The sequence below is a fragment of the Cimex lectularius genome, unplaced genomic scaffold (genome assembly GCF_000648675.2).
Source record: "Cimex lectularius strain Harlan isolate CLEC.00 unplaced genomic scaffold, Clec_2.1 scaffold43, whole genome shotgun sequence".
Taxonomy (NCBI): domain Eukaryota; kingdom Metazoa; phylum Arthropoda; class Insecta; order Hemiptera; family Cimicidae; genus Cimex; species Cimex lectularius.
In genome coordinates, this window is record NW_019392661.1 from 1146809 (window position 1) to 1172791 (window position 25983).

Sequence of the window (25983 nt, forward strand, 5' to 3'; positions counted from 1 at the left end):
GGGCGTTAAAGAAAGAAACTCATTTTCTACATTTCTGAATGTATTTCCCGTTAAACAAAGGGCCAAGTTAAAACTTATACAAAAAAGTTCGACGCTGACTGAACTACAAGGACTTTTTTACCCATCGTGTCAGTGTTATCCATGTGAAAAATACGCAAAATTCTTCAAACAATATTCTAAGAGCGGTCCGGAGTCGGGATTATCCGATTAGCGCACTTCGAATTTAAACTATTGGCCGACAAATTTCATGAACTAAACTTTCCAGTAATGAAGCTAATTCCCCCCCGAAATCCAGCGTATATTCGAAAGTGGACATAAGGAGGATTAAACTAAAAGGGTTCACTGAATAATAACCCAGGAACTGATTAATTAAATCAAACTTTAATCTACAAGAAGCCCAAAACAAATCTGATATCACTGTAGTTTTAGACTAAAAGCTATTCTGGATTTGAGAAATTATAGTATCTGCGTTTAACTGTGTTTTCTATAATCGTTTATCTTTAATCAAGTTAATTATAAATTTGTAATTTTAGATTCCAATCTTCTAAATGGAGTATTTTAACTTGAGAAAGTAATTGATTGAAATTTCTCATGTCTGGCTTGTGCAAATTTACTTGGATTTAATATTTTGTGTACATTTCAGCTGGTCGACGATGACGGTTCTATTGAAACTGCAGTCATGAACTACTTGTTCGCCAAACAGATCGTCAACAGGTTGAGGTCCCAGGGGGACATTTCAGACCTCCAGAGAAAAAGGAGCTACTGGAAACAGTGCGCATTCAACGCCGTTTCATGTTTTGGCAAGTAAACCCCGTCGATCCTTTCTTTCCACAAATCAAGGCTCGGATTCGTTCTAAATAAACTTAACTTAAGTAATCCCCCTATTAGCCAGTTAAGATTTCAACTTTAAAAATACTTGTATTTCATGTTTATGTAACTAATTGTCGACTTACCTCGATACGAGCCTTTTTTCCCTTATACTTTTCAATATTTCTTCTAAAGTAATACACTCCGGTGGATCGCCATCGACCTGCATTGTAAGACAAGCATGATTTGTTTAAAAAATAAAATTTATTTTACTCGAAGCACAGTGTGTAGTTGTTATTTTTAAAAATCGTTTATGTACATCTTTACCTCGTCCTTCTCCTTATTCAAATGAAAACTCGTTATTTTAAGGAAGAGGATGTGAGCATTCGACCCCAATGGAATATTATAAAAAAAAAAGCCGAATGGACACATTCGATCCTTAAAAGCTTTGCTTATTAACGGTTGGTATTTTCTTTTAAACAATTTTTATGCAATCGTACCAGCAATGGGCTTCCTCTGAAACGTCAATATGTAGATTTATGCTTGTTTTTTGTTTAGTATTTGTATACATTTAGTTGTAGCTTGAAAGTAGAGGTGGTAGCAATTAAACATTAAATCCCTTTCAATCTTAAAATAATTAAATTGAAATCAACAATGAAAAAATAAAGAAGATGTACAACAGAATTCTGAAAATCCAAGGCTGCTAGATTTGTAACATAAATAACAAATTAATTCAGTTGACGGACATTAATTTTTCTTCTACGCTAATTACTATTTATTACCCAAAAAGATGAAATTAAAACATGGAATATTTTTAAAATTTGTATTTTGGGCTATTTCTTATCTTTCTGTTCGGACTATCCTCTCTGTTTGGTCTGTAAATGAAGACCAAAACGATCGGGAAACATCCAAACTATACTTTCTTTAAAACATGAAGAAAAAATTACACTATGTTTTATAATTGGCTTGATTTTAAAAAAGGACATCATTGGGTTAAGTTTCAAATGACTATTCGAAGGGAGGACTTGCAAAAAAAAAACAATAAAATCAATATTATTAAGTGCAACCATCACTGAAACGTAACATGATAAAATAGGATCAAATTTCACCTAAAATAAATGACAGTTATCTGCACCATCTTAGATTTTCCTCAGATGTGTTAACATGAATGCCAACTCGTATTCGTGCAAGAAAATATTGAACGTCATTACTCGGATGTTGTGTGTTGAAATTGCCTGTATTTTCACCGTTTGAAATATTTCTATTCTTCTTTAGGTCAAAAACGACAAGGCGTCCGAGGAAGAACTCTCGTATCCAGACAAAGGAACGGACGATGGGACTTCTTAGTTAGCCTTTTCTCTTTTAAAAAGTAAAGAATCTCGTATGAAATTTATTTTCACGTACAACGAAAACACAAAGGCGCATTTCCTCTAAAGTAATACACAATGTCTTTTCTTCTCTCTGTTAACTGTCCGATTTGTAAAAATGTTTTTATTTTGGAAATAAAACACAACCAAAAAAGACGTTTCAGAATTGATGTTTCCTTTGAATCACCTCATATTTAAAAAAAATCTGTAAAACAATAAAATAATCATTCAATTGAAACAATTGGACGTAGAAAAGGAAGCTCATTATTTCGGGTTTAGAACGTATTTAGCCATATTTAGAAAAACTCTTAATATTACTAATTATTCTACCCAAATGAAATAGCATAAAATTGTAAAAAAATAAATAAATATGGGCCACATATTGATTTTATTAGTGTTAAGTGACACACTTTTGAGGAAGTCAAGATTTTTCAAAAGAGCTTCTCATAATAACCAATATTGAAGTTGAGATTTTTTTTTATCAAATTAATCACAAATTTTTGAAATATGTTTAAAACAACCAATAAGACTTCATTTTATTGCTGTACAACAAGCATTGAATCTAATAGAGATGAACTGTTTAAAGCCTGAATAGATAAAGAAAACCTTAAAAAAAATGCCTTATAAACATGCATAAAGTTAAATTTAAATTATTTTATATGAGAGTGGACAAATCACAAGTTGGTTCAAAACGTGGCAGCAGATGATCCCACACTGTATCAGTACGAATTACAGGTAAGTTTTTCTTCATTCTATAGTGGAATTGAATCATATCAGATTGAATATTTAAAAAAACCCGACCCCGATAAAATACTAGAATGTTGTCTAATGTATTAAGATTATTATCATTATCACTCATGATCACTGGACAAGAGATTTCGTGGCTATCAACTCGTTAGTCGGCGAGTAGGATTTCTGGATTTGAGGATTTATGGTGGTTTTGAATGTTTTACGAAATTCGGGTTACTTGGACATAAGGAATAGTTAGGTCTGGTGGATTTTTTTGAGGGCACAAAATGGAGCATCGTGGATTTTTCGTAGGAGTATGGATTAGGCAGTTTGGCCGCGGCGGATATGAATCCCCAACTTCCACTACGTCCACATGGTCTTCACTACGGTGATTGTAAAGCAAAGTTTTTTATTTGAAAAAAGTCGTCAGAGCCAACGCGAATAGGATGTGTAGAGGTATATTCGCGATGGTGGAAGTATGCCAGCTTCTTCCCCTTTTCCATAATCCTAAATCGCCAAACAACAATAATTTTTTTTAAGTTCGGCGTTCCCATTGTTGACTGTGAATTTATTTGCTTTATTTTAATACAGGTAATAAACTTAATAGTAAAATGAGTATGTGCATTGCTTATGGTTGAAACACAGAGAAAAAACATTTATCAGTGGAAAAATAACATTTCACCAGTAAGCTTATAAGATATTGCATTTTAGGGCTGAAACAAAGTTCACTTTTTTACTTGCTGTGTTTGCTTTTCGCCTGATTATTCTACATCCATTTAATTTATAGAAGGATTCATTGATTTAAATTTTTTATTCTGTAAATTGTGTAACGTAATGCTAAGACTCTCATCCTAAACAGTTTTTTACTATCAAGAAGAATTTATTATATTGTACGTATAACAATAGATTTTGTTTTCTTTTAACGAATAACTATAAACAATAAATCATGTGCTATCTTCAAAGCAGTTTATTTCTTGAAACTTGAATTTAGAAAAAATTTTTTTTTCATATTTTTAACTTTTTTGAACAAAGCAGATACAATATATAAAATATGGCTTGAAACATACAGTGAAGACAAACACCCAGCGGCGTTCCTCACTTAATATTATAAACAAATTTTATAACAATAGAAAATAATTTTTTTATTAAAAAACATAAAAATGGTAACATAGCACATGGTTATGGTAAATTAGAACTGACAAAGACTAAAAAAGAAATAAGGAATTTATAATATAAACAAAAAAGATTTGTTAACAAGAAAGCAGCAAATTGCAAAAAAAATGGTTCGATGTGTTCCGAATATTATCAGTTTTAAAACGTTTGAATTGAAACTTTGAATCAAGAAAAAAATAAAATATGCCAAAAATTAATTTAAATTATTCAGTGTGGTGATTAGTGACCGTTAATCGATAATTATTCAGAAATCGTGAGATGCGGTCTGGTGTGATGTAGGTTTCAGAAAAACATTTTCTTATCGTGCCAACGTTTCGATCTTTATTGAGATCATCTTCAGGGCTCAAAGTGTTTGTTTTCTGTGTAATTGTGCCATCCTTGCGTGTCGTGGGGCATTCTCAACACGACACGCAAGAATGGCACAATTACACAGAAGACAAACACTTTGAGCCCTGAAGATGATCTCAATAAAGATCGAAACGTTGGCACGAAAAGAAAATGTTTTTCTGAAACCTACATCACACCAGACCGCATCTCACGATTTCTGAATAATTAAATTATTCATTATAAAGATCATTAAAGATCATTTTTCCCATTGTGCTTAGTCCTTTCCTACCAAAGTCTTTACTAACATTTATAGTAAAAAGGAAATTTATATTTAATTTGTATTCATATTATTTATATATCACAGTAATAACCTGTAATTATAATAACCTGTAAGAAATAGCCTGAGGCAGCCTAATTTATAGATAAAAACAACGCAAATATTTGTAAAAAAATAATATCATTGGTCGTAATAATTTATTTTTATTAATAACGAATTTGCAGTTGTTTAAAAAAATAATAATACGAAATGTCCATTTGTGACCTGTTGTACAGTCAAAGCTTCGCAGTTGGAAAGAGGATACTATTGAAGTATACAGTTGGAAGAATATTTTTGCAGAGAGTAAGGGTTAGCAGTAGTGTGAGGTGTTGACGGTTTCAATAGAAACAGCAGGATCAGTTAGTTGAATGGATCCCTGGAACGTCTGGACAGGTCAGGGTGGTGGTTGTAGGGATGTCAGCTATGTACATCTGGTCAAGGGCCAGAACGTTACTCTGAGGAACACCATCATGGTAAATTTGAGGAGGATAAACCGCCTTCAATGACTCGGAAAATCTGGTCAGTGTATCTATATAGTGGCACTATGAAGTATGGGATAGTAGATAGGAAAAATGCGAGTGGCACATTTGATCAAAAGCTTGGCTTACTTTAAGAAAGGCCCATTATGGACCCAACGCAGGGAAGAAATAATTTTATTAGGTTTCGTGGTCCGCTTGACCAAATAAATTTGAAAAATGGCAAAAAGGAAGAAAAATTCAAAAGGTGGGGTTGAGATAGTATGTTAGTGTCCAGAGTGTCACAAGTGGATCGAAGTCACGATTGCTCAAGTGGTAGAGCAGCGGCGTATTTAGCCGAAGGTCGTGGGTTCGAATCCCGCTTGTGCCATTAACTTTTTTTTTCATCTCAACTAAAAACCTTAATTAATTGTAATGTATTAATTGGTCAAGCGGACCACGAAATTAGTGAATTTTAAAAAAGAGCTAAGCTCCAGACCCCTTCAAAAAAGTCGGCCTATCAATGTAATAGGCCCACTGTGGCCAAGTCCGTTCATTTTTAGTTCAAGAAAAGATTAGAAATACATACTGGATTAAAGATTATATTAAAGAGTTTATTTTTTTTTGTAATTTATATCTTTCTTCTTGTATTTTTCTCTTTTCATCTTGGTCTAAATTCTGTCAGACGTCTCATACCAATGAAAAAACAATTGGCCATGCTTTTTCGTCGTACAACTTATTTTTGAAGTAGTTGATAATGTGAAATGTAGTCAAATGTAATTTTTCCATTTGTTTGTGTTTCCACTTCTCAGCTATGTTTAGAAAACATAACTGAAGTTGAAACAGAAATTAAACGCGAATCTTTTTCATAAAAACTGTGAATTTTAAATGATTAATTCTTGTGAATTGAGATGGAATATAAATGTATATAAATTATCTTGTATGTAATGCTCATTTATTTTTGAAGCTTTGTGGTTGATTTAATAGTAGAAACTAATTAGCAAAAAAGGAAGTTTCATTTAGAATTTTCTTGATACCAAATCGTGGGAAGATAAAAGCAGAAAAATTGTTAACCTAATTGTTTTTAAATCCTTCCTCCACTGTAATCTATATAAATTTTTTTATCTCAACCAAAACCTTAATTAATTGAAAAGGAAGAAATAATGTCTACTTTAAAAAAAATTAATGGTCAAAATTATTCTTCGAAAATTTAGAATTGGAAGAAATCTTTTTAATAAAACCTTTCCCTCAATTTTGTCCTAAGAGGGTAGTAGAAAAAGAAGAAAAATAACTTTATTCTGGGACTGGTGTCCCCTAAGAATAATTTACATGAAATAAATAAAGGAAATTCCTTCTATGAAAAAAGTAAAAAAAAGATAGAAATCGTGGCACAATGTATACCAATAAGGCAGGACAAAAGAAAAAATTACGAGAATATTAAACATAAATAACAAATGTTAACGTGAGGTCTCTGCTTGGAGGGAGAGGAGGTGATTATAAGGTAAGATTTAAAGGAGGAAAAGGAGGCAGTGTGACGAATAGAAAGGGGAAGGGAGTTCCATAGTTTAGGGGCTCGGATCGATTTGAAGGTATGGGTTGTATCTTGGGGAAGGATAAGGTCGATTGGGGATGAGCGGGTCTTACGAGTGAGATGTGAGGAGTTGAATTGGAGGGATTGGATGATGTAAGGAGGACGACGAGTGTGGATGGACTGGAAAAGAAAGCAACCTAGGAAATACTGTGCACAGGAAGGAGGGGAATAGCCAGGAAAGTTGGGAATACTACCCCGACATCCGGGATCCCGTGGGGTGCCGTACACAAATCTTACGCAACAATTCATAACACGCTTCAATCGCGCGTTCTCCCCCTCCGAGAGACCACCGTATGCCAAACAGCTATAATCGAAGAAGGGAAGATACGAGGAAATTGCGGGTGGAGAAAGGTAAGAGAAGCCAAGACAGACGAACAGGCTGAGGGAGGCAATGGAATGGCGGGAAATTTGGGAAATGTGAGAATTCCAGGAATGGTTTTGGTCAAAGACTACTCCTAGGTTTTTAACCGAAGAGCAGAAGGGATGGGATGGTTATTTAGCATGAGAGGTGGGATGCTGGGGAGGGAATTGAGGAGTTGCCTGGACCCGACAATTATGGCGGTGGATTTGGACGGATTGAGGACTAGGGAATTTTTACGGGCCCATTCGTTTATGGAGTTTAGGTCTTTTTAGATCTTGAGAATAGCGAGTAAAGATCGGAAGGGTGGAAGGATATGTATATTTGGGAGTCATCGGCATATAGGTGATGGTTACAGGACTGGATGGAGTCGGGCAGATCATTGATATAAATGGAAAAAAGTATAGGAGAGATGCTAGAGCCTTGGGGCACCCCAGATTTTAGAGGGAGGAAGGAGGAGGTAAAGCCATTGTGAAGGGAGACAGCTTGGTGGCGATTGGTAAGATAGGAGTAACCAACGGATGGTGCTGGCGGAGAAGGAAAAAGATTCGAGTTTAGAGAGGAGAGAAGAGTGAGGGACAGAATCGAAGGCTTTAGAAAATCAAGAAGGACCAGTATAGTAACTTTCCGTTGGTATATTGCTAAGTGGAGGTCACTGGTAATTTTTATTAGTGCTGATTGGGTGGAATAACTTTGGCGGAAGCCAGATTGGATGGGGTTGAGAAGATGGGACTGTTCAAGGTTCCTGGAGACTTGTGTTTGGACTAATCTTTCTAGGGGCTTGGACAGGTAGTAGTATGAAGTAGTACGGTTTTCTTCGGAGGAAGAGTGCTCGGTTTTTTTCTATGAGCACGTAAAACACACGTTTTTTGCCCAAAAATCGCGAATAATACGAAAACGTTTGAGAACTCGAGCAAAGAAGAATGTGACCAATTGAAAGTTTATTAAAATTTCCTAACGATTGCTATAGAGCTCCAAAGACCATTCCTGGCTCCAAAGGTCAATTCGAAGTTTTCGGAAAAAGTGCAAAACTTAACATGTTCCCGAATTTTTGAATTTACTGATGAATTACTACAGCTAGGAAAATATTTCGAAAAGTCATCTTGTTCAGCGTAAAATTTTCTAAAAAATGAGCCCTAGCGCAGGTCTGTGACTTAAAAGGCTGAGAAAATACGCATTTTCAAAGTTATCCATTTTCTGTGCTTTTTTATGGGCAGTATACATCCGAAAATAGTTCTTTAAAAGATCTTGATGTCATTGGCTGACAGCCGTCGAACGTCTAGTGAAAACATCCCTCGGTATCTATGCTATCAATAATTTCCGATTGGCAAAGTCAGATACTTCGGACCAGGTCGATGTGCCCAACAGTCCACGTTTACTCTTTGAATGTATTTGACATGTTTGAAAAGTTGGCGACACGTTGAAAAGTTGCTCAATCGTGCCATTGAACTCTTTAAAACTGGACAGACCGAAAATAAATCAATTTTTAGTCTTTCCTATAAAATTTGGTAATAATTGTAATTGTTTGTTTTTTTTACCACAAGACGTATAACGCCTGAGAAACAAATCATTAAAAAACAGATAATTTTAGTAACGATTGATAATACATGTATTATATTCCAACAAAGGGTTTTTCATTAGAATATTTTTTATAAATCTATTTATATTTATGTAAATCTATTTATATTTATATTCTTTATCTATATTTTAACATGAGGAAAATGTGTTTTCCTCGCGGATTGGTGAAAAGAGCATCAAAAGGATTTCGTAATGAAAAACAAATTCCCTTCACAAAATATTGACATATGAAAAACAGAATAACTGGATTATGTCAACTTTGGTTTTTAAAGAAAATTTAAGGTAATTTATATGTACAAATAAAACCAACTTATTGAATATTATGAAATATTATTGTCAGGCAGAAGTTTTAACTTTTCTAAATATACGTCGGTCATGCATCCCACTATGGCTTCTAAACTTCTTGATCTCTGATATAATTTCAACCCCTAAATTGAATCGTTTTAAGCATAATTTTGCTTTTTTATGCAACACATGCTGAGGTATGAAATCCTGATAGTAATGGCTTTCTGTCCACAAATTTGAAGTAGTAAGCACTTAATCGACGGATCTGGTGGACAATTTCGATATAATTCATGGTGGTTGTTAGCCTGTGAGTCGATGATCACATTTTAAACTGATCGGAAGGGTCTATTCTCTAAACCTATTAAAACCTATGTCTATAGTTATTCGGAGATCGTGAGATGCGGTCTGGTGTGACGTAGGTTTTAGAAAAACAATTTCTTTACCGTGCTAACGTTTCGATATTTAATGAGATCATCTTCAAGGCTCAAAGTGTTTGTCTTCTTGTTGAGAGTGCCCAACACACAAGAATGACACACAATAATTACAAGACGTTTTTGTTATGCATCATTTGACTCTTTTCACCGCCAGCTAAGAGTAATAATACTGGGATAACTCAACTAAACTGTCTTAATTAATTAGTTGCTAATATTGATTCATTATATCAAAATAATTCTCAGATAATAAAATATTTTTTTAGATAAAATTTAAATTATTAAAAGAAAAATTACAAGATTAAACGTTTTGATTATGCATTATGAAAGTTGGGGGAACCGGTTATATCCCACCTTCACGACAAATCTGTTGTGCGGGTTTAGCATTGTTCGCCCCGTGAAACGAGGCCAATCGCCAGTGTAATAAAAATAAACTAATTATTTGCACAGATTACAAACTTATAAACTCATCATTTTCAACAATAAGATTCACAAATTAAAGTTTTTTAAGTAATAAAAAAACCAGCGTTGTTATCATAATAATGACACAGAAAAGAGAAGGATGTAAGTATATCTTGTGACTATATATTTATACAATACTGCATACACGTAAAATATTTTAAAGTTGTTATTAAGCCAAGAAAAAACGTTTCTTTTTTATGGTGATTCAAATTCATCAAAAACAATGTATACAATCAAAACAAGAGGGGAAAAACTCTTTTTGTTGAGAGTGCCCAACACACAAGAATGACACAATTACGCTGAAAACAAACACTTTGAGCCCTGAAGATGATCTTAATAAAGATCGAAAAGTTGGCACGATAAAGAAAATGTTTTTCTAAAACCTACATCACACCAGTCTGCATCTCACGATCTCCGAATAATCATTGACTAACGGTCACTAAACACCACACACACACTATGTTTACAGGTTTTGTAAAACATTCTACGAGCGATTTCCTCACAAAAGCTGGAGTTCAATCTTTCGTTACTCGTCCACAATATATCACGTTTCATTAAGACAAACCATTAGATAAACCGATGACCTATCAGAAGACGAAAACCTTTTCGAAGAGTCCCCCACTATGAATGTTCCATAAAGTCGTTTTTATTCTGAACTTTATTTGACACAAGTAAACAAACAACCCGGCTTTTGTGAACAGGATGAACTATTTATTATTTTAACTAGCCAACGCCCAGCAAAGCGAAAAACATTAAAAAATTAAGGGAATCCTGACCTTGCACTTTCAGACAACCAACTGTTCCGATCAGTAGAAAAATATAAACATTTATTTGACCATCAGTATTATCATCCAGTATTAGTATTATTAGTTTTATATCATTTTGATAACAGTTTGCTATGGGGTACTACCAAAGTTTAAAACAGTATTGCACTGATGAAGTCGGTGCATACAGTACCGTGGTAGCTGAGTGGTCTGTTTCAACTCTCGGATCGTAGACCTCGGTGTCGTGTGTTCAATCCCCCCCCGACCTTTTTGTCACACTTCCTTTCCCCACATTAATACATCATCAAATAGTATATACAGACGGTTCTTCTATAAACAGTATGTTTAAAACACAAGGACTTTAATAAATAAAAAAAATAATTTTTAAAAAGTCGTTGACATGTCAAACCGAGGTATGAGCCTACTGTCCTGGACTTGCACCTTTAGATTACCTGTCCCAATGGGCAAATTGTGAAGCTGGGTACCATCGAGCACCGCCGTTTTAGATGGCAATTTATAGTCGATTATTGGCATAGTTTAAACGTCAGGCACTGATGAAAACATACGTTAAACCAAACCGTAACCCTATTTTCTAACCTAGAACCTTCAGACTACACCTGCTCCGATCAATGAACAAAATCGAAAGCGTATCAGGCCTTTAGATAACAATTGACAATCGAGTATTGGCATAATTTTACATAGTATTGCACTGATGAAACCGATGACATGTTCAAACCGAACTTTGGCCCTAATGTTTTGCCCCTTCAGCCTACCATCTTATCCGATCAATGGACATAATCTAAGGCGTGATGCTATTAAGGGTTCTGGCCTTTAGAAGGCAATTTAAAATCTAGTTCTGGCATAGTACAATAATAATGACAGAGAAAAAATTATGATGTAAATATATCTTGTGACTGCATATTTATACAATTCTGCATAAACTATTTTTAAGTTGTTATCAAACCAAGAAAAACACGTTTCTTTTGTTATGGCGGTTCAATACGACAAATAATATCACACAAAATTATTTTACTCTTTTCACTGTCAGCTGAGAGCCCTAATACTGTAATAACTCAACAAAACTGTCTTAATTAATTAGTTGGTATATTTTGTTCATTAATTAAAAATAATTCTCAGATAATAAAAAAATTTAAATAAAATTTAAATTATTTAAAAAACTTACAATATAAAACGTTTTGTTTATGCATCATGAAAGTTGGGGGAACCGGTTATATCCCACCTTCACGACAAATCTGTTGTGCGGGTTTAGCGTTTTTTCGCCCCGTAAAACGAGGCCACTTTAGCCGGTGTAAAAATAAAATAATTATTTGCACAGAATACAAACATATTTTTGGTTGGTGCAAAATTAATACAGGTTATGAACATTTGTTTTAAATTTGAAACAAATTTAAATTCTCAAATCTAATTTATGGATTATAATAAATACTTTTAATTATTATCTTTTAGACAAAACATTTTACTTCATTTATAAGAATTTTATAAGAACGAAAACCTGCGAAATTAAATATGTGCAAATTAGATTTTCGTCCAATTTATTCGTACGAATTTAAACTTGGGCGAAGGGAGGCCCAAACCGCGCGTAACATCAATACAGTTTTGGGGGGATGCACGTGCATTTCCTTAAACCCCGATCAACGACCAAAGAGGCGATGGCCGCGATATCTGCTATTCAGTAACAGTGACAGTGATAGTGACTAGTCTCCATTAAATACAGAAAAAAGTTAACCATTGTTGTATTGCCAATGGGCAGTTTTTCCCCTTGTCTTGATTGTACACATTATTTTTGTTAAATTTGAATTTGCTGGGCGTTGGCTAGTTAAAATAAAACTTTCAACCTGTTCACCAAAGCCGGGTTGTTTGTTTACTTCTGTCAAATAAAGTTCAGAATAGAAACAACTTTATGGAACATTCATAGTGGGGGACTCTTCCAAAAGGTTTTCGTCTTCTGATAGGTCATCGGTTTATCTAATGGTTTGTCTTAATGAAACGTGATATATTGACGAGTAACGAAAGAATGAACTCCAGATTTTGTGAGGAAATCGCTGGTAGAATGTTTTACAAAACCTGTAGACATAGTGTGTGTGGTGTTTAGTGACCGTTAGTCAATGATTATTCGGAGATCGTGAGATGCCAACTCGTGTGACGTAGGTTTTAGAAAAACATTTTCTTTATCGTGCCAACGTTTCGATCTTTATTGAGATCATCTTCAGGGCTCAAAGTGTTTGTTTTCTGTGTAATTGTGTCATTCTTGTGTGTTGGGCACTCTCAACAAGAAGAGTTTTTCCCCTCTTGTCTTGATTGTGTACATTGTTTTTGTTGAATTTGAACTACCATAAAAAAGAAACGTTTTTTCTTGGCTTAATAACAACTTTAAAATATTTTACGTGTATGCAGTATTGTATAAATATATAGTCACAAGATATACTTACATCCTTCTCTTTTCTGGGTCATTATTATGATAACAACGCTGGTTAATTTATTTCTGTAAGAATTTTTAATTTGTGAATCTTATTGTTGAAAATGATGCGTTTATATGTCACGTTTCGATTTGAATGTACCGCCATGACCCTCCACATTCATCTGACAGTGAAAGGAGTAGGGGCTAGGAAAGGGCTATTTTTTCAGTCAAAAAAACAATTCCCTTTCTGTCCTCAACGGGTTAAGAGCTGTTTATTTGTAATTAAGAAAATCTGGCGAGCACACAATTCAAGTGAGTCAATTTTATATTTTGACGTCAAAAAAACTAAAACTAAAAATTGTATTTTAATTTAAAAAAGGGTTGTCACAAAAAATATATTTTTATAAAGAAAATTAAAAGAGATAGCATTTGATTTTAAAAGTTATGTTAAAATATTAATTGTATTTTCTAATTGGTGGTCAAAAATTAACAATAATAACAATAATAATAATTTCTTTTACTTTTACTTTTCTTTTTTACTACTTATAAAATGAGAATTAACGTCGATTGTAAAATTAATGTTTGTAGATTCTGAAATAGGTTTTATTATAGAATAAAAAATTCTTTAAATTAAAAATAATAATTAATAAAAGAAATTGTAATATTTTTTTAAAATAAATTGTAATAAAAGATTTAAATTGAATTAATATTTTGGTCTCGTATTTATTTTGGTTTGAATTGAATATTGGAATTTTGTATATCAAAAAAAGGAGCCTGATCATTAAATTAAATTAATGTAGTCAGGTCCGATCATAAGAAAACCTCTGGGACCTTGCTTTCGGTTCTCCGAATTCAGGGTTGGGCCCAAAACAGAAGAGACACACTTACATATATGTTTTTAATCTGTACAAATAATTATTTTATTTTTATTACCGGCTTTGAGTTTCCTCGTTTCACGGGGCGAACAATGCTAAACCCGCACAACAGATTTGTCGTGAAGGTGGGATATAACCGGTTCCCCCAACATTCATGATGCATAACCGAAACGATCTTGTAATTTTTCTTTTAATAATTTAAATTTTATCTAAAAAAAATCTTTTATTATCTGAGAATTATTTTGATATAATGAATCAATAATAGCAACTAATTAATTAAGACAGTTTAGTTGAGTTATCCAGTATTATTACTCTTAGCTGTCGGTGAAAACAGTAAAACAATTTTGTGTGATATTATTTGTCGCATTTGAACCACCATAAAAAAGAAACGTATTTTTCTTGGTTTAATAACAACTTTAAAATACTTTATATTATGCATTATTGTATAAATATGTATGTAGCATAACTTACATCCGGCACTTTTCTATGTCATTGTCAATATAATCACGGACAGAATAAGTCGATGAAAATATGAAACAGCAAGAACACAAGGACCCAATGATGAGAATTCAATGAAACTATTTGAAAGTAATTAGTGAGGGAAAGCAAACTAGTTCAGTACATCTGAATACTGTAATGTGTGTAAAGGTTTTTATGCAATGTTGATGTCTATGCCACCATTACCTATCATAGCGTTAATCATTCACACCCAAATTAAAACTACGCATTCAGGCATTTACTTATCATAAAACAAACCGGGCTTTATAAAAGTGCTATCATATTTTAAAACCATTTTTCCTCTTTTCTGCCGATTTGTCTACAACACTTTGATTGTCCTGACATAACGCGGGACGTCAAATTTTCCATTAAAAACTAGTATCTTCTGTGAAATTACAACATTCTGTTTGTTAATCAACTCGGTTTTTCTTTTATATCCAGTTTAACAATGGCCAATTCAATACGAAAGTTTTCAAATTTGGTTTACTTAGTGTGAATTGGAGGGGCTGGACTTTCCGTGGATTCAATCGTTGAGTTTATTTGAACTGCAATCTTTTTGATTGAGAATCTTTCGTGTTCGTTTTCTCCCACATTAAAAAAACTAATCTACCACTCGCTTTATTCCGTACTAACCAGTATAATTGAACAGCCTTCGTTTTCATTAAACAATTAGACTTTAGGCAATACAAGGGTAGAATCAATATTAGCAAAAGAGGGAGTTTGCTGTTTAAAATTCGTGTTCATTCAAACCATTTTAAAAAAATTATGTAACGATGGTTTTTTTGATGTTCAGAATAACAAAACCCTGGAGGGTTTTAGACAATTCTATTGACACAATCGAAGACTTAAGAATCCTTATTAATTATTATCAATGGCCTAAAGCAAATCTTTTTTTAAGGAAAACAAGACATTGGGCTTTAAATCAACTTCCTACTATTCACTAGAGTACTCATGATTTTCTACCGTAAACATCAACTATGAGAAGAAGCCTATGAACAGACACAAGAAGCCATTGATAACATCCTTAAACAATCTGTGTATTTAATTTCTTACTGAAACCTTCTGTTGGCTTTTTGGATGCCAGGTTGCAATTGTCTTAAATTGTCAAATTCCTTCATCTCATTTTCAAAAGTGACTTTCTTTATTTTTCTGTTTTTTTTTCTTTCTTTTTTTAAGAAAAATTTACAACTTTTATGAGAACTACTTTAAACTTGGAGCCTGGTGTAGTGTTGCAAAAAGGGGTTAAGTGTCAGCTAATGTTAGAAAGTATGAGAGTCAACTTAAATGTACCAGTTTAAAGCAATTTAACGGAGAATGGGGCATTAAAAGACCCTGAGTGGTATAATTACTTTGCAGATATTACTAACGCAAAACAACCTCATCAAGTTTGCAAAAATTTACTCAATTTGAGTCTTTAAGGGGGTAAAAAGTAACCTTGAAGGAGGTAAAATATAGGCCTAAAACTATTTTGTGTTTTAAACGAATTTCAATGTTTGTTACAAGGCCTACAAATTTTAGAAAATCCATTCTAATTTCTCAATGAAAAATTGATGTGTTTTTATTTTTTGGAATTAAATTTGCTGAAATAAGTTGAGAATTAAAAAGACATCAAAAGGGCTTGAATTGTTCTCAGATGTTACCATCTAGCGAATCAAGCATAGATTACATAGTAGAAATTGAATTTAAATTGAAATATAAAATGGGACTAAAGTCCCCTTGAATAATTAATTATGAATATATGTATATAAAAAGAAAATACTACGTAAATTTAACTAAAGGCGGAATTAAAAATTGTTGGTGCCAAATCATAAAGACAAAAGGCAATCAAAGAGACATGACAACATGGAAAGAGGTGGAGCTCGATGAATAGAGTAAGGAAGGAAATTCCATAAGTTGGTAACGGATTAGAAAGGTACAACTGTAGTTCTGGGTACAAGTGTAAGATGAGGATATCATATATGGAAGGATTGGAATGGGAAGATATCATCTGATAGAGGAAAAGCCAAGGAAGTATTGCTTGTGATAGAAACTACTACAACTTGTAGGGCAGACCAGTCACGTGGGACACCTCCTTGGGGAGACAAAAACATACAAAACAATTCATTACATGTTTAAGCTTAAAATCAAGCTCCAATACACCAGACATCTGTAAACAAAGTGGGGGAGAATAACAGAGGAAACTACGAGTTTACACGTGCTAAAAGGGATACGGCTGTCATGACAGGATGGAGAATGGAGAAGCAGTGTCAGGAATCTGCCAGATATGGGGCTTCCAAGACAAAGTCGATTCCAAGATTCTGGACAGTGAGCCTGAAGATAATTGAAAATGCGTGGAGGTAAAAAAACGGGGTTTATGTTAATTGAAAATGGAGGGATGGAAGGTAAGAAATGGAAGAGATAACTGAATCTAAACAAAATAACCTGGGACTTTTCTACATTCAAGTTAAGCCCAGGAGATTAAGTCCTCCTGAATTAATTACAGGGGAATGTGGGTGATGGCTGATGGAAGCGTATTTTTTTGATTTTTGGAAATCATTAATGTACTAGTAAAAAAAAGGGAAGCAGAGTTGCATGGGCCTTGAGAAACTCCGGAAGTTGGACAAAAGGGGATAGGATGAGGGCTTATTTGGGATAAACAGTATTTAGAAATGGTTCAAAAGGAAAGAGTGAAAGTGAGAGACAACAATGTGGATGGAAAATAAGGTTGAAGAATGGGTAAGTCGAAGGGAATGATCTACAGTATGAAAGGCTTTACAACTACATACAAACTACATGTTCACCACCTCACAAAAAGCAATCACAAAAATTTTGTGCCAATTTTGTAATAAAAAATCAAGGATAAAGCCAAATGAAAGAAAAAAATCCACTCGCTTCCTTCATCAAACATCGAGGATTTTTTAACAAATATAAACATCTACTTAGTACTGAACTATTACAGCGGTACTTTTGTTTCAAACATATTGAATTCTCGAGTTTAAAGTGGTACAAGATCTACAACCAGTTAATTCTCAAGCCCCCCAGCAACCCATCGAGAATGGACAAGTTGTAGATCATTGTACTGCTATACACTACCAAATTATAATATTAAAGAGTGATATAAATTATACTGAGATAATGCTACAATATTGAATGTTTCGGCAGCCAAGAGGTTAGAGTGATAGATTCTCGGCTTGTATACCCACAGTCATGGATTTGATTTCCACCATGACCCCTGGCTTTTTTTGTTCTTTTTTTCACATTCCCCCAAGAATATAATATGTAACAACTAATAGTTAATATTGAAAGATAAGGCAATTAAAATTTACAAAAAATAATCTGAATGTTAACTAATAATATATTACGACAGTAGTATAAGTTTTATCTTGGATGAATCCCCGTAAAAAACAATAAATTAAATTGCAACCAAAAAAATAGATATAGAAATATAAAATTTATTACCACTTTATCCACTATTTTATGTGAAGCTTGCGGTATCGAATCAACCACCTTTCCTCCATATCTAGAGTCAATTAAGAAAAACATTCCTTTTCAAGCTATTAGAAACACTTTCCAGTATCATCCACCTAATTATTTGCTTTAATTAAAAGCAGTGAAGTTTCCAATGACGGAGGCTAAACTTTCTTCAATTAGCAATCAATCGACACTTCTTAGCAACTTTGTAAACTCATTTTCTCTTTGTCTACTGTCAAGAAATACAGGCTCCAATCTGAACAGATTCTTTTTTTTTTATATAATTGTTCTATCTTTGCAAAGGACATTAAAATTAAACAATGTTCATGTTGTATAATCAATGCTAATGAAATGAAGCAATAATCTTATCTATTGTTAATTTGGTTATCAATCACTAACACAAAAGGATACGCAATGAAGTATCTTTGAATAGTTTTTGCTCGTTTTTCTGGTAGTCCAGCAGGTAAACAAATCTTCATTCCAACAAAAACATCTGGTAATGGCTGAAATAATAATTATGGCATAAAATTTTAGGAAAGTGACCTATAATTACAAAAACAAATTTAATGTATACTGCAAGGCAAATGTTTTAAAATAATATTTTAATTGGCTGAAGAGGGTGAAAAGAAGAAAAGCTGAGGAATACAGTAGTCAAGTAGTTTGCATGTTGGCTCTTGACTCGTAGAGCCCACGGTCGTGGGTTCAATTCCTACCGTTTCCCCTGGAATTTTCTTCCTCGCCCTTCCCCTAGAAAATATATGGTGCAACGAATGTACTATGCTTTGACTAATATGTGACTCACAAAGCGATTAAATAAATTTTAAAAAACGTAAAGCCCCCAAAATATACCTAATAAAAAGATTTACAAATGACTGGTAGTATTTGTTCCCACAAAAACATCAAACTAATATTGAAATTAATTAATTTAAATTAATAAAACAATATATTGTACACAAAATAATATTTGTTGCATCAAGTGTTGTTACTAAGTCGTACAGGAGAATGAGGTATTGCTGGTCACTTTTTCTTCTTTTCTTCCTTTTTTTACAATATGTTTTACCTTTTTTCAAAAACATCTGTTGTACTGCATTAAGGAGTAAATCCTTATTGTCCATCACATTGGTGTGATATATTCTATTAAAAGGATCGGGAGTTCCACCTGGATCCTTTCAGATCCATTTAAACAAGTTTATAAACTGTAGGTCAGTTTTAAATAATTAAATTCACAAGTTTTTGTGGTCCGCTTGACCAATTAATATCTTTCAATTAATTAAGGTTTTTAGTTGGGATAAAAAAGTCAGTGTCACGAGTGGGATTTGAACCCACGATCTTCAGCTAGACACACCACTGCTCTACCACTTGAGCTATCGTGGCCTAAATCCAGTGTGATATTAGCCAAACGATAGTCGAAGATCGTGATTAGTTGTTCCAGTATTTTTCCTGGTACAGATAAAGGTATTTTGCCAAGTAGAGAGCGGAGCAAATGTCATTTTTTTCCAAAATTCTGTTTTGTCAAATTATCCTCTTACCCCAGCAAAATAAATTACCACATTTAAAAAAGAAAAAAAAGTGTATGCTTTAGCCAGTCCGAGTCAGAGATCACTTACATTTTTAATTTTATATTTTGCTTTTTTTGTCGCTGGCGCTTGACCTTCATCCTCAGTTTTATCAGCAGATCTCTAAAATTCGACAATTTATAATTAATTTTCATACAAATTAATGAACTCAAAATATAGAGTACAAGATTAAACTTTACCTTTTGAGCAGGACTATGTTCACCAAATGTTATGTCTGTATGTTGTTTGGAAATTGTGAACAAATCCTGCCATTTATTTAAAAAAATTGTTAATAATTGTGTACACAATTGTTTCATCATATTTACATTAAGGTGTTCCAATGTTGTAGCAGTTTCCCAATTTTTATCTTCCCTAATTCGCACTATTCTGGGAAATCTTATGGAAATACCATCTGCAGTATGTACATCGTGTTTGGTAAATTCAGCACCTCTTATTTCCCATACGGGCTGTTTCTGTAATTACAATCACGAATTTTAGAATGTCGAGTCTTGAACTATGAATATCTGACCTACTTTCGGATCTCTAGCTACAAAATCTGGAATCATAGTTTTTGTACAATCCAGCCAAGAAGGCACTTTCCTACTTTCTTTGCCTATCTTTACCATATCTAGTTCATTCTGAAATAAACAGTTTAATCACTCTTTTATCTTATTTCAATACTAAATTTAAAAATACCTGTAGCTTATCCAAAGTTTTGTCATCGAGTCCTGTATGTACTTTTGTAACGGTACACCAAATATCCCGTTTTTCATCAAAGCATCCCATTAAAAAGACTGACATTTTGCCTCCTTAAAAATATTATCAATGATGAACACTGTTTAAAATGTGAATGTGAATAAATGTATACCTTTCTTTCCAGTTCCATACCAAGCTCCAAGAACAACCAAGTCAGCAGAATCAGCTAAAGCGCCATCAGAGAGATAATCCTTTTTCATTTTCAACCAATGTCTTTTCCCAGGCTCATAAATACTCTGGTTCAATTAGGATGATCATACAAATTAATACATTTTATCTATATAATTTTCAAACTACATCATATATATATATATGTGTGTTTTTGTTTTTTATGAGGGTAGTTCAACTACGAGGTTTTATGAACCCTCAGGGTGCTGGTGTTTTTTGAAAAAACCAATTTGGAAGTATTGCAAATGCTGGGTTGCTGGATTCAAACCGCTTATTTTTGCAAGGGAAAAGACAACTTTTGATGCTAATGAAAATGTTTGCACCTACAAAATAAATATCCAGTTTTGGATTGAATCTGTTGAGAAGGAAGGGAGTGTTTCCATGTGTTAAATTTTTTAAAAGAAAACCAACTGGAGCTTGCCTAAATGTCGGGTTGTAAGTCCTGCGGCTCTGGATTAACCTGGGCCCTTTACCTAATAGTCATGAGTCGGTGTGTCAATATATGTTAACCATTGAGGCCACCGATGGCCTGTAGAAGGTCTTTACATCACAGAACACAATACCATATTTGGCAGGTTCAAATTTTTACCATTTTTCAATGTCGGCGGGAATCGAATCCTGTTTACACAATTGAAAAATGGTAAAAAGGAAGGAAAATTTGAAAGGATGTAGGTTGAGATGGGGCGTTGGTGTCCGAGTGGATTGAAGTCACAATAGCTCAAGTGGTTAGAGCAGCGGCGTATGGAGCCAAAGATCGTGGGTTCGAATCCCGCTCGTGGCACGAAATTTTTCATTTCGACCAAAACCTTACGTAAAAAAATTAATTAATTGAAAGAAATAATTTGGTCAATAGACCACCAATAAATCATGGATTTAATAAGTAAAATAAAGTATAACTTCACTAACAGCTCCCTGTGGCCATTTCATAAGTCGCTGTGAATAGAATCCTGTTTACACGACATTTGAAAAATGGTAAAAAGGAAGGAAAATTCGAAAGGTTGTAGGTTGGGATGGGGCGTTGGTGTCCGAGTGGATTGAAGTCACAATAGCTCAAGTGGTTGGAGCAGCGGCGTATTGAGCCAAAGATCGTGGGTTCGAATCCTGCTCATGGCACTAACTTTTTCATTTCGACCAAAACCTTATGTAAAAAGATTAATTAATTGAAAGAAATAATTTGGTCAATAGACAGCCAAATATAATGGATTTAATAAGTAAAATAAAGTATAACTTCACTAGCAGCTCCCTGTGGCCATTTCATAAGTCGCTGTGAATAGAATCCTGTTTACACGACATTTAAAAAATGGTAAAAAGGAAGGAAAATTTAAAAGGTTATAGGTTGAGATGGGGTATTGGTGTCCGAGTGGATCGAAGTCATGATAGCTCAAGTGGTAGAACAGCGGCATATTGAGCCGAAGGTCGTGGGTATGAATCCAGCTCGTGGCACTAACTTTTTCATTTCGAACAAAACCTTACATAAAAAGATTAATTAAGTGAAAAAAAAATTTCATTATGTTTACCTCCATGTCTTTCAGAACTAATCCTTCAAGACCTTGTTTAATGACCGATGCCATCATAACCTCCAAAGCTTTTACATCCTGTAAATTTATACAAATGTATGTTGTTTTTTTTTTTTTTGTTTTTTTTTAATCTTGAATAATAATACAATTTAAAAACACTGAAACAATATAATTACATGTATCCTTTCAGCTTCTGAAAAAAGGATCTTGAACGGTATTTCTGTCATATTGTCATGAAGAATCTTTTTCCTCTCACACAATGGGCTGGAATTACAAATAAATTTAAAAAATTGAAACCAAGATATATTCTTACAAAACAGAATATTACAATTATATAATATTCTGTTAATGTTCACATTCAAAGTAAAACTAAATTAACTTACACTTTTAAAAGAGATTTTCCATTAAAATAAATGCAATCAAAGACAAACAGACACACATTTGCATCTCTATAAGCATTTCTCTAAAAACCAAAACTAAATTTAAATTCACCATTCAGAAAATATAATCAAATTAAACTATACTTTATGAACACCAAGGGATCCGAAAGGAAGTGGCTTTCCGGTATTGGTGTCAATCATTAAAATTTCACTGTCCAGAATTAAATCAACAGCTGTAGGGAATGCCTGGGTTATACATTGTTCAAATGTATCAATCTAAAAATGTTATAAAAACCAATTGTAAATTATTGTGTTTTTTTCCAAGAAAGCCTGTTTGATTTTTGTTTATTGCCTTATGGCGGAGGATAGGTTTGAGACTGCGAGAATAATACTTGAATATATTCCCCTTTTTATGAACCTGAACTCTTTCCCCATCATATTTGATCTCTGAGAATATTCCGTTGCTGCATTTCTTCAAAGCCTCCTCTGCCGATTTGCAAGCTTGTGCCTTTAAAGTTTAAAATAAAAAGGTTCTATAATTGTTTTTATATATTCAATTTTATTGAAATATCATTCATTAGTCTATTCACAATTACAAGATGAAAAAGTGCAAGATTGTTTGGCACATACAACAAAAACTTATACTTACGAGCATGGGAAGTACAGGAGTTAGGATATTAATATCTACATTCATTGATTGCCCTTTTTTATCTTTTTTATCAGAAAAATCAACTGTTTTTATAATTGAGTTAATGTCTCTTGAAGCTTGAAAGGCCTGATAAGCGTTTTCATCAACTGCATCTAATCTAAACAAAAGAAATTTTGCAACAAAATTAATCAACAATTTTCCTTCATTCAATAATATCATATCAATGAAATTATTATTTGACTGGGGTGTTAAATTTAAAATTTGATTAGGGGATGAAGGCAATGAACAGGACAAAAATAGCAAAACCAATCCTTATACTTTTTGGACCTTAACCACAATTTTTTTTCTTTATATTCTGTTCAAGCGCTGAACCCCCCCCCCTCCTGTCATTCCATGCTTTATTATAGCAAAAGTTCAGTGTTTTTTATTCAGAGATTATTTTCCCTGTCTTCACCTACCGCTAACTATTTGAAACCTCTTGTCATCTTTTTGTTCATACCCTTAAGCTTCACTTTGATTTGATTTTAAGATCTCTTCGTTCTACTGTTACATAGATCTCTAGAGATATGGATATAGGAATTATCGAGAGTAAGTTATCATGATTCTCTCATTGATAGAATATTTTTAAGAATTATGATTTTGTCATTAAATTACCATTACCCATTTAATTACCACCATAAAGAAATGGGAACAGAAACTTGCAGGGTGCCATAAAGCAGAAGAGACATTGGACCATGTCTTATGTGACTGCAAAGCATTAGCACTGAAACAGTACAGCCTCTTTGCAAAGGTGACACCTAATAAACAAAGAAGAATCCAAGAAAGTGATCAATTAATTAATCTTTTTACATAAGGTTTTGGTCGAAATGAAAAAGTTAGTGCCACGAATAGGATTCGAACCCACGACCATCGGCCCAATACGCTGCAGTTCTAACCACTTGAGCTATCATGACTTTGATCCACTCGGACACCAACGCCCCATCTCAACCTACAACCTTTCGAATTTTCCTTCCTTTTTACCATTTTTCAATTGTTGTTTAAACAGGGTTCAATTCACAACGACTTATGAAATGGCCACGGGGAGCTGTTAATGAAGTTATACTTTATTTTACTTATTGAATCCATTATATTTGGTGATCTATTGACCAAATTATTTCTTTCAATTAATTAATCTTTTTACATAAGGTTTTGGTCGAAATGAAAAAGTTAGTGCCACGAGCAGGATTCGAACCCATGATCTTTGGCTCAATACGCCGCTGCTCCAACCACTTGAGCTATTGTGACTTTAATCCATTCGGACACCAACGCCCCATCTCAACCTATACCCTTTTAAATTTTCCTTCTTTTTCTGTATAATAAAGGAAGGTCAATTCAATAACAGAACTTTAGGGATCTTTAGGTGGAAGTAGAAGAATAGGAGACTCTCATCACGAGTGACCCTCGAGAGCAAAAAATTGTATTGAACTTTTTTTCAGATTTAAGGTTAAAAGGAGTTGACCTTTTTACAACATTTGAACCTAGCCCAACATTGGTCTATTGTGCAATCTACATTATTGTCTAGAGTTCTTCATTAAGTTTAAGTCTTTTTTGTTGACCCCAGATCTTTGTTGAGGTGTGTATTTTCCTTGTGTTGGCTTCTCCTTCCTATTTTCTTAATCCAGAAGTAAGTTTCTCAGCTTTCTTAGGCCTTCTGCTCTTTCTTCATCTTCTTCCTGGCAATACCAGGTCCTTCGAGTCTATATATATATATATGTGCCTCCAGATTGTGCAGTATCCAGTCAGCCGTAACTTCACTATTAAACTTATCATTCTAGTCTTAACACATTGTAGGTTTAGTAGTTTTGTTGTTATTTCCTGTGATAGTCCTTTGATGAACTTTTTCTGTCTCTGTCCTGGAATACAATCCTATTGAACTGAAGACTTAATATTAACCAATTGTCTAATAGATCTAAATTTTTGGTATTTATTGAAAATAACAATACAAAGTAAATTAATGACAAGAAAACGACAACAGAAGTCACCAAACAAAATGAGACTGAATTTTTTTTACAAACATAACCTATGGTACAACCTCAAATCTTGTAATCACACAAAAGTAAAGTCGGAATAAAAAAAAAAAATTAGCAGATAAGAAGACAAACAAAGATCAGATACAAATATTTTATCCAACGAGGATAGGCAGATCAAGGAAAATCATTTCTTATCTCAACAAAGTAATTAACATTCAATTAATGAAGGTTTTAAGTTGAGCTAAAGAAGTCAGTGTCACGAGCAGGATTCGAACCCACGACCTTCGGCTTGATACGCCGCTACTCTACCACTTGAGCTATCGTGACTTCGATCCCCTCGGGCACTAACTTCCCATCTCAACCCCACCTTTTGAATTTTCCCTCCTTTTTGCCATTTTTCAAATGTCGTGAATCGGATTGGATTCTCGGTGACAAATGAAATGGCCATGGAGAGCTTTAATTTGAAAAATTGTAAAATTAAATAGTCCACACTATTCACCTCTTATGTATATGTTTGTGTCTAGTTCTTGTGTGTGAGAAAGAGATAAAGAGAAAGAGATAGAGAAAGAGAGAGAGAGAGTGAGAGAGAGAGAGAGAGAGAAGAGAAGGTGTGTATTAACTAGTACTTTCAAAAGCGATTTAATAGCTTACATGTGTTTTGCTCCAGCATTTATTCTCAGGTCATGCTTAACCAGCCGAACGATCATTTTCAAATCATTAGAAGTACACCTGGAAACAATTTTCTATATTAATTAATTCCACAACAATTCGTTGATGTTTGACAAATTTACTTTGAGGATATCGAAGAAAAATGGTCTATCTGGTCTTGTTCTTTTGTTAGTTTGGTAAGCTGTTCCAAGAATTCGTCGACATCATAATTTGTCAAAAAACTCGTTTTCACCGGTTTTACCCTTGCGCTCTTTTCAAAAAATTCTCTGATCGTTTCAGCAACATCGCCCTGTTCAAGATGTTCAAGCATTTCATTCCAATCAGTTCCAAAAATCTATAAGTATAACGAAATTTTATGTATTGGTAAATATCAAATTAAGACATTACTTTATTA

General features: G+C 33.6%; 1 protein-coding gene across 8 annotated transcripts in view; it reads right to left on the reverse strand.

The window, feature by feature from the left end:
- Nucleotides 1–25983, reverse strand: part of LOC106662577 (DNA ligase 3) — a 120528-nt gene that overhangs the window by 36181 nt on the left and 58364 nt on the right. For 4 of the 8 annotated variants that reach the window (XM_024224884.1, XM_014386767.2, XM_014386768.2 and 1 more), the window contains exons 6-22: nt 25712–25923; nt 25572–25649; nt 22912–23068; nt 22615–22770; nt 22407–22538; nt 22266–22345; nt 22059–22146; nt 21883–21960; nt 20310–20433; nt 20138–20250; nt 19975–20079; nt 19768–19914; nt 19642–19707; nt 19493–19564; nt 18297–18388; nt 17874–17934; nt 954–1030 (exon numbers count right to left, since the gene is read on the reverse strand). In XM_024224884.1, the coding sequence (XP_024080652.1) occupies nt 954–1030; nt 17874–17934; nt 18297–18388; nt 19493–19564; nt 19642–19707; nt 19768–19914; nt 19975–20079; nt 20138–20250; nt 20310–20433; nt 21883–21960; nt 22059–22146; nt 22266–22345; nt 22407–22538; nt 22615–22770; nt 22912–23068; nt 25572–25649; nt 25712–25923 (1838 nt within the window). The remainder of the gene's footprint in view (nt 1–953; nt 1031–17873; nt 17935–18296; nt 18389–19492; nt 19565–19641; nt 19708–19767; nt 19915–19974; nt 20080–20137; nt 20251–20309; nt 20434–21882; nt 21961–22058; nt 22147–22265; nt 22346–22406; nt 22539–22614; nt 22771–22911; nt 23069–25571; nt 25650–25711; nt 25924–25983) is intronic. The other 4 variants (XM_024224882.1, XM_024224881.1, XM_024224880.1 and 1 more) reach the window with 2 other exon arrangements.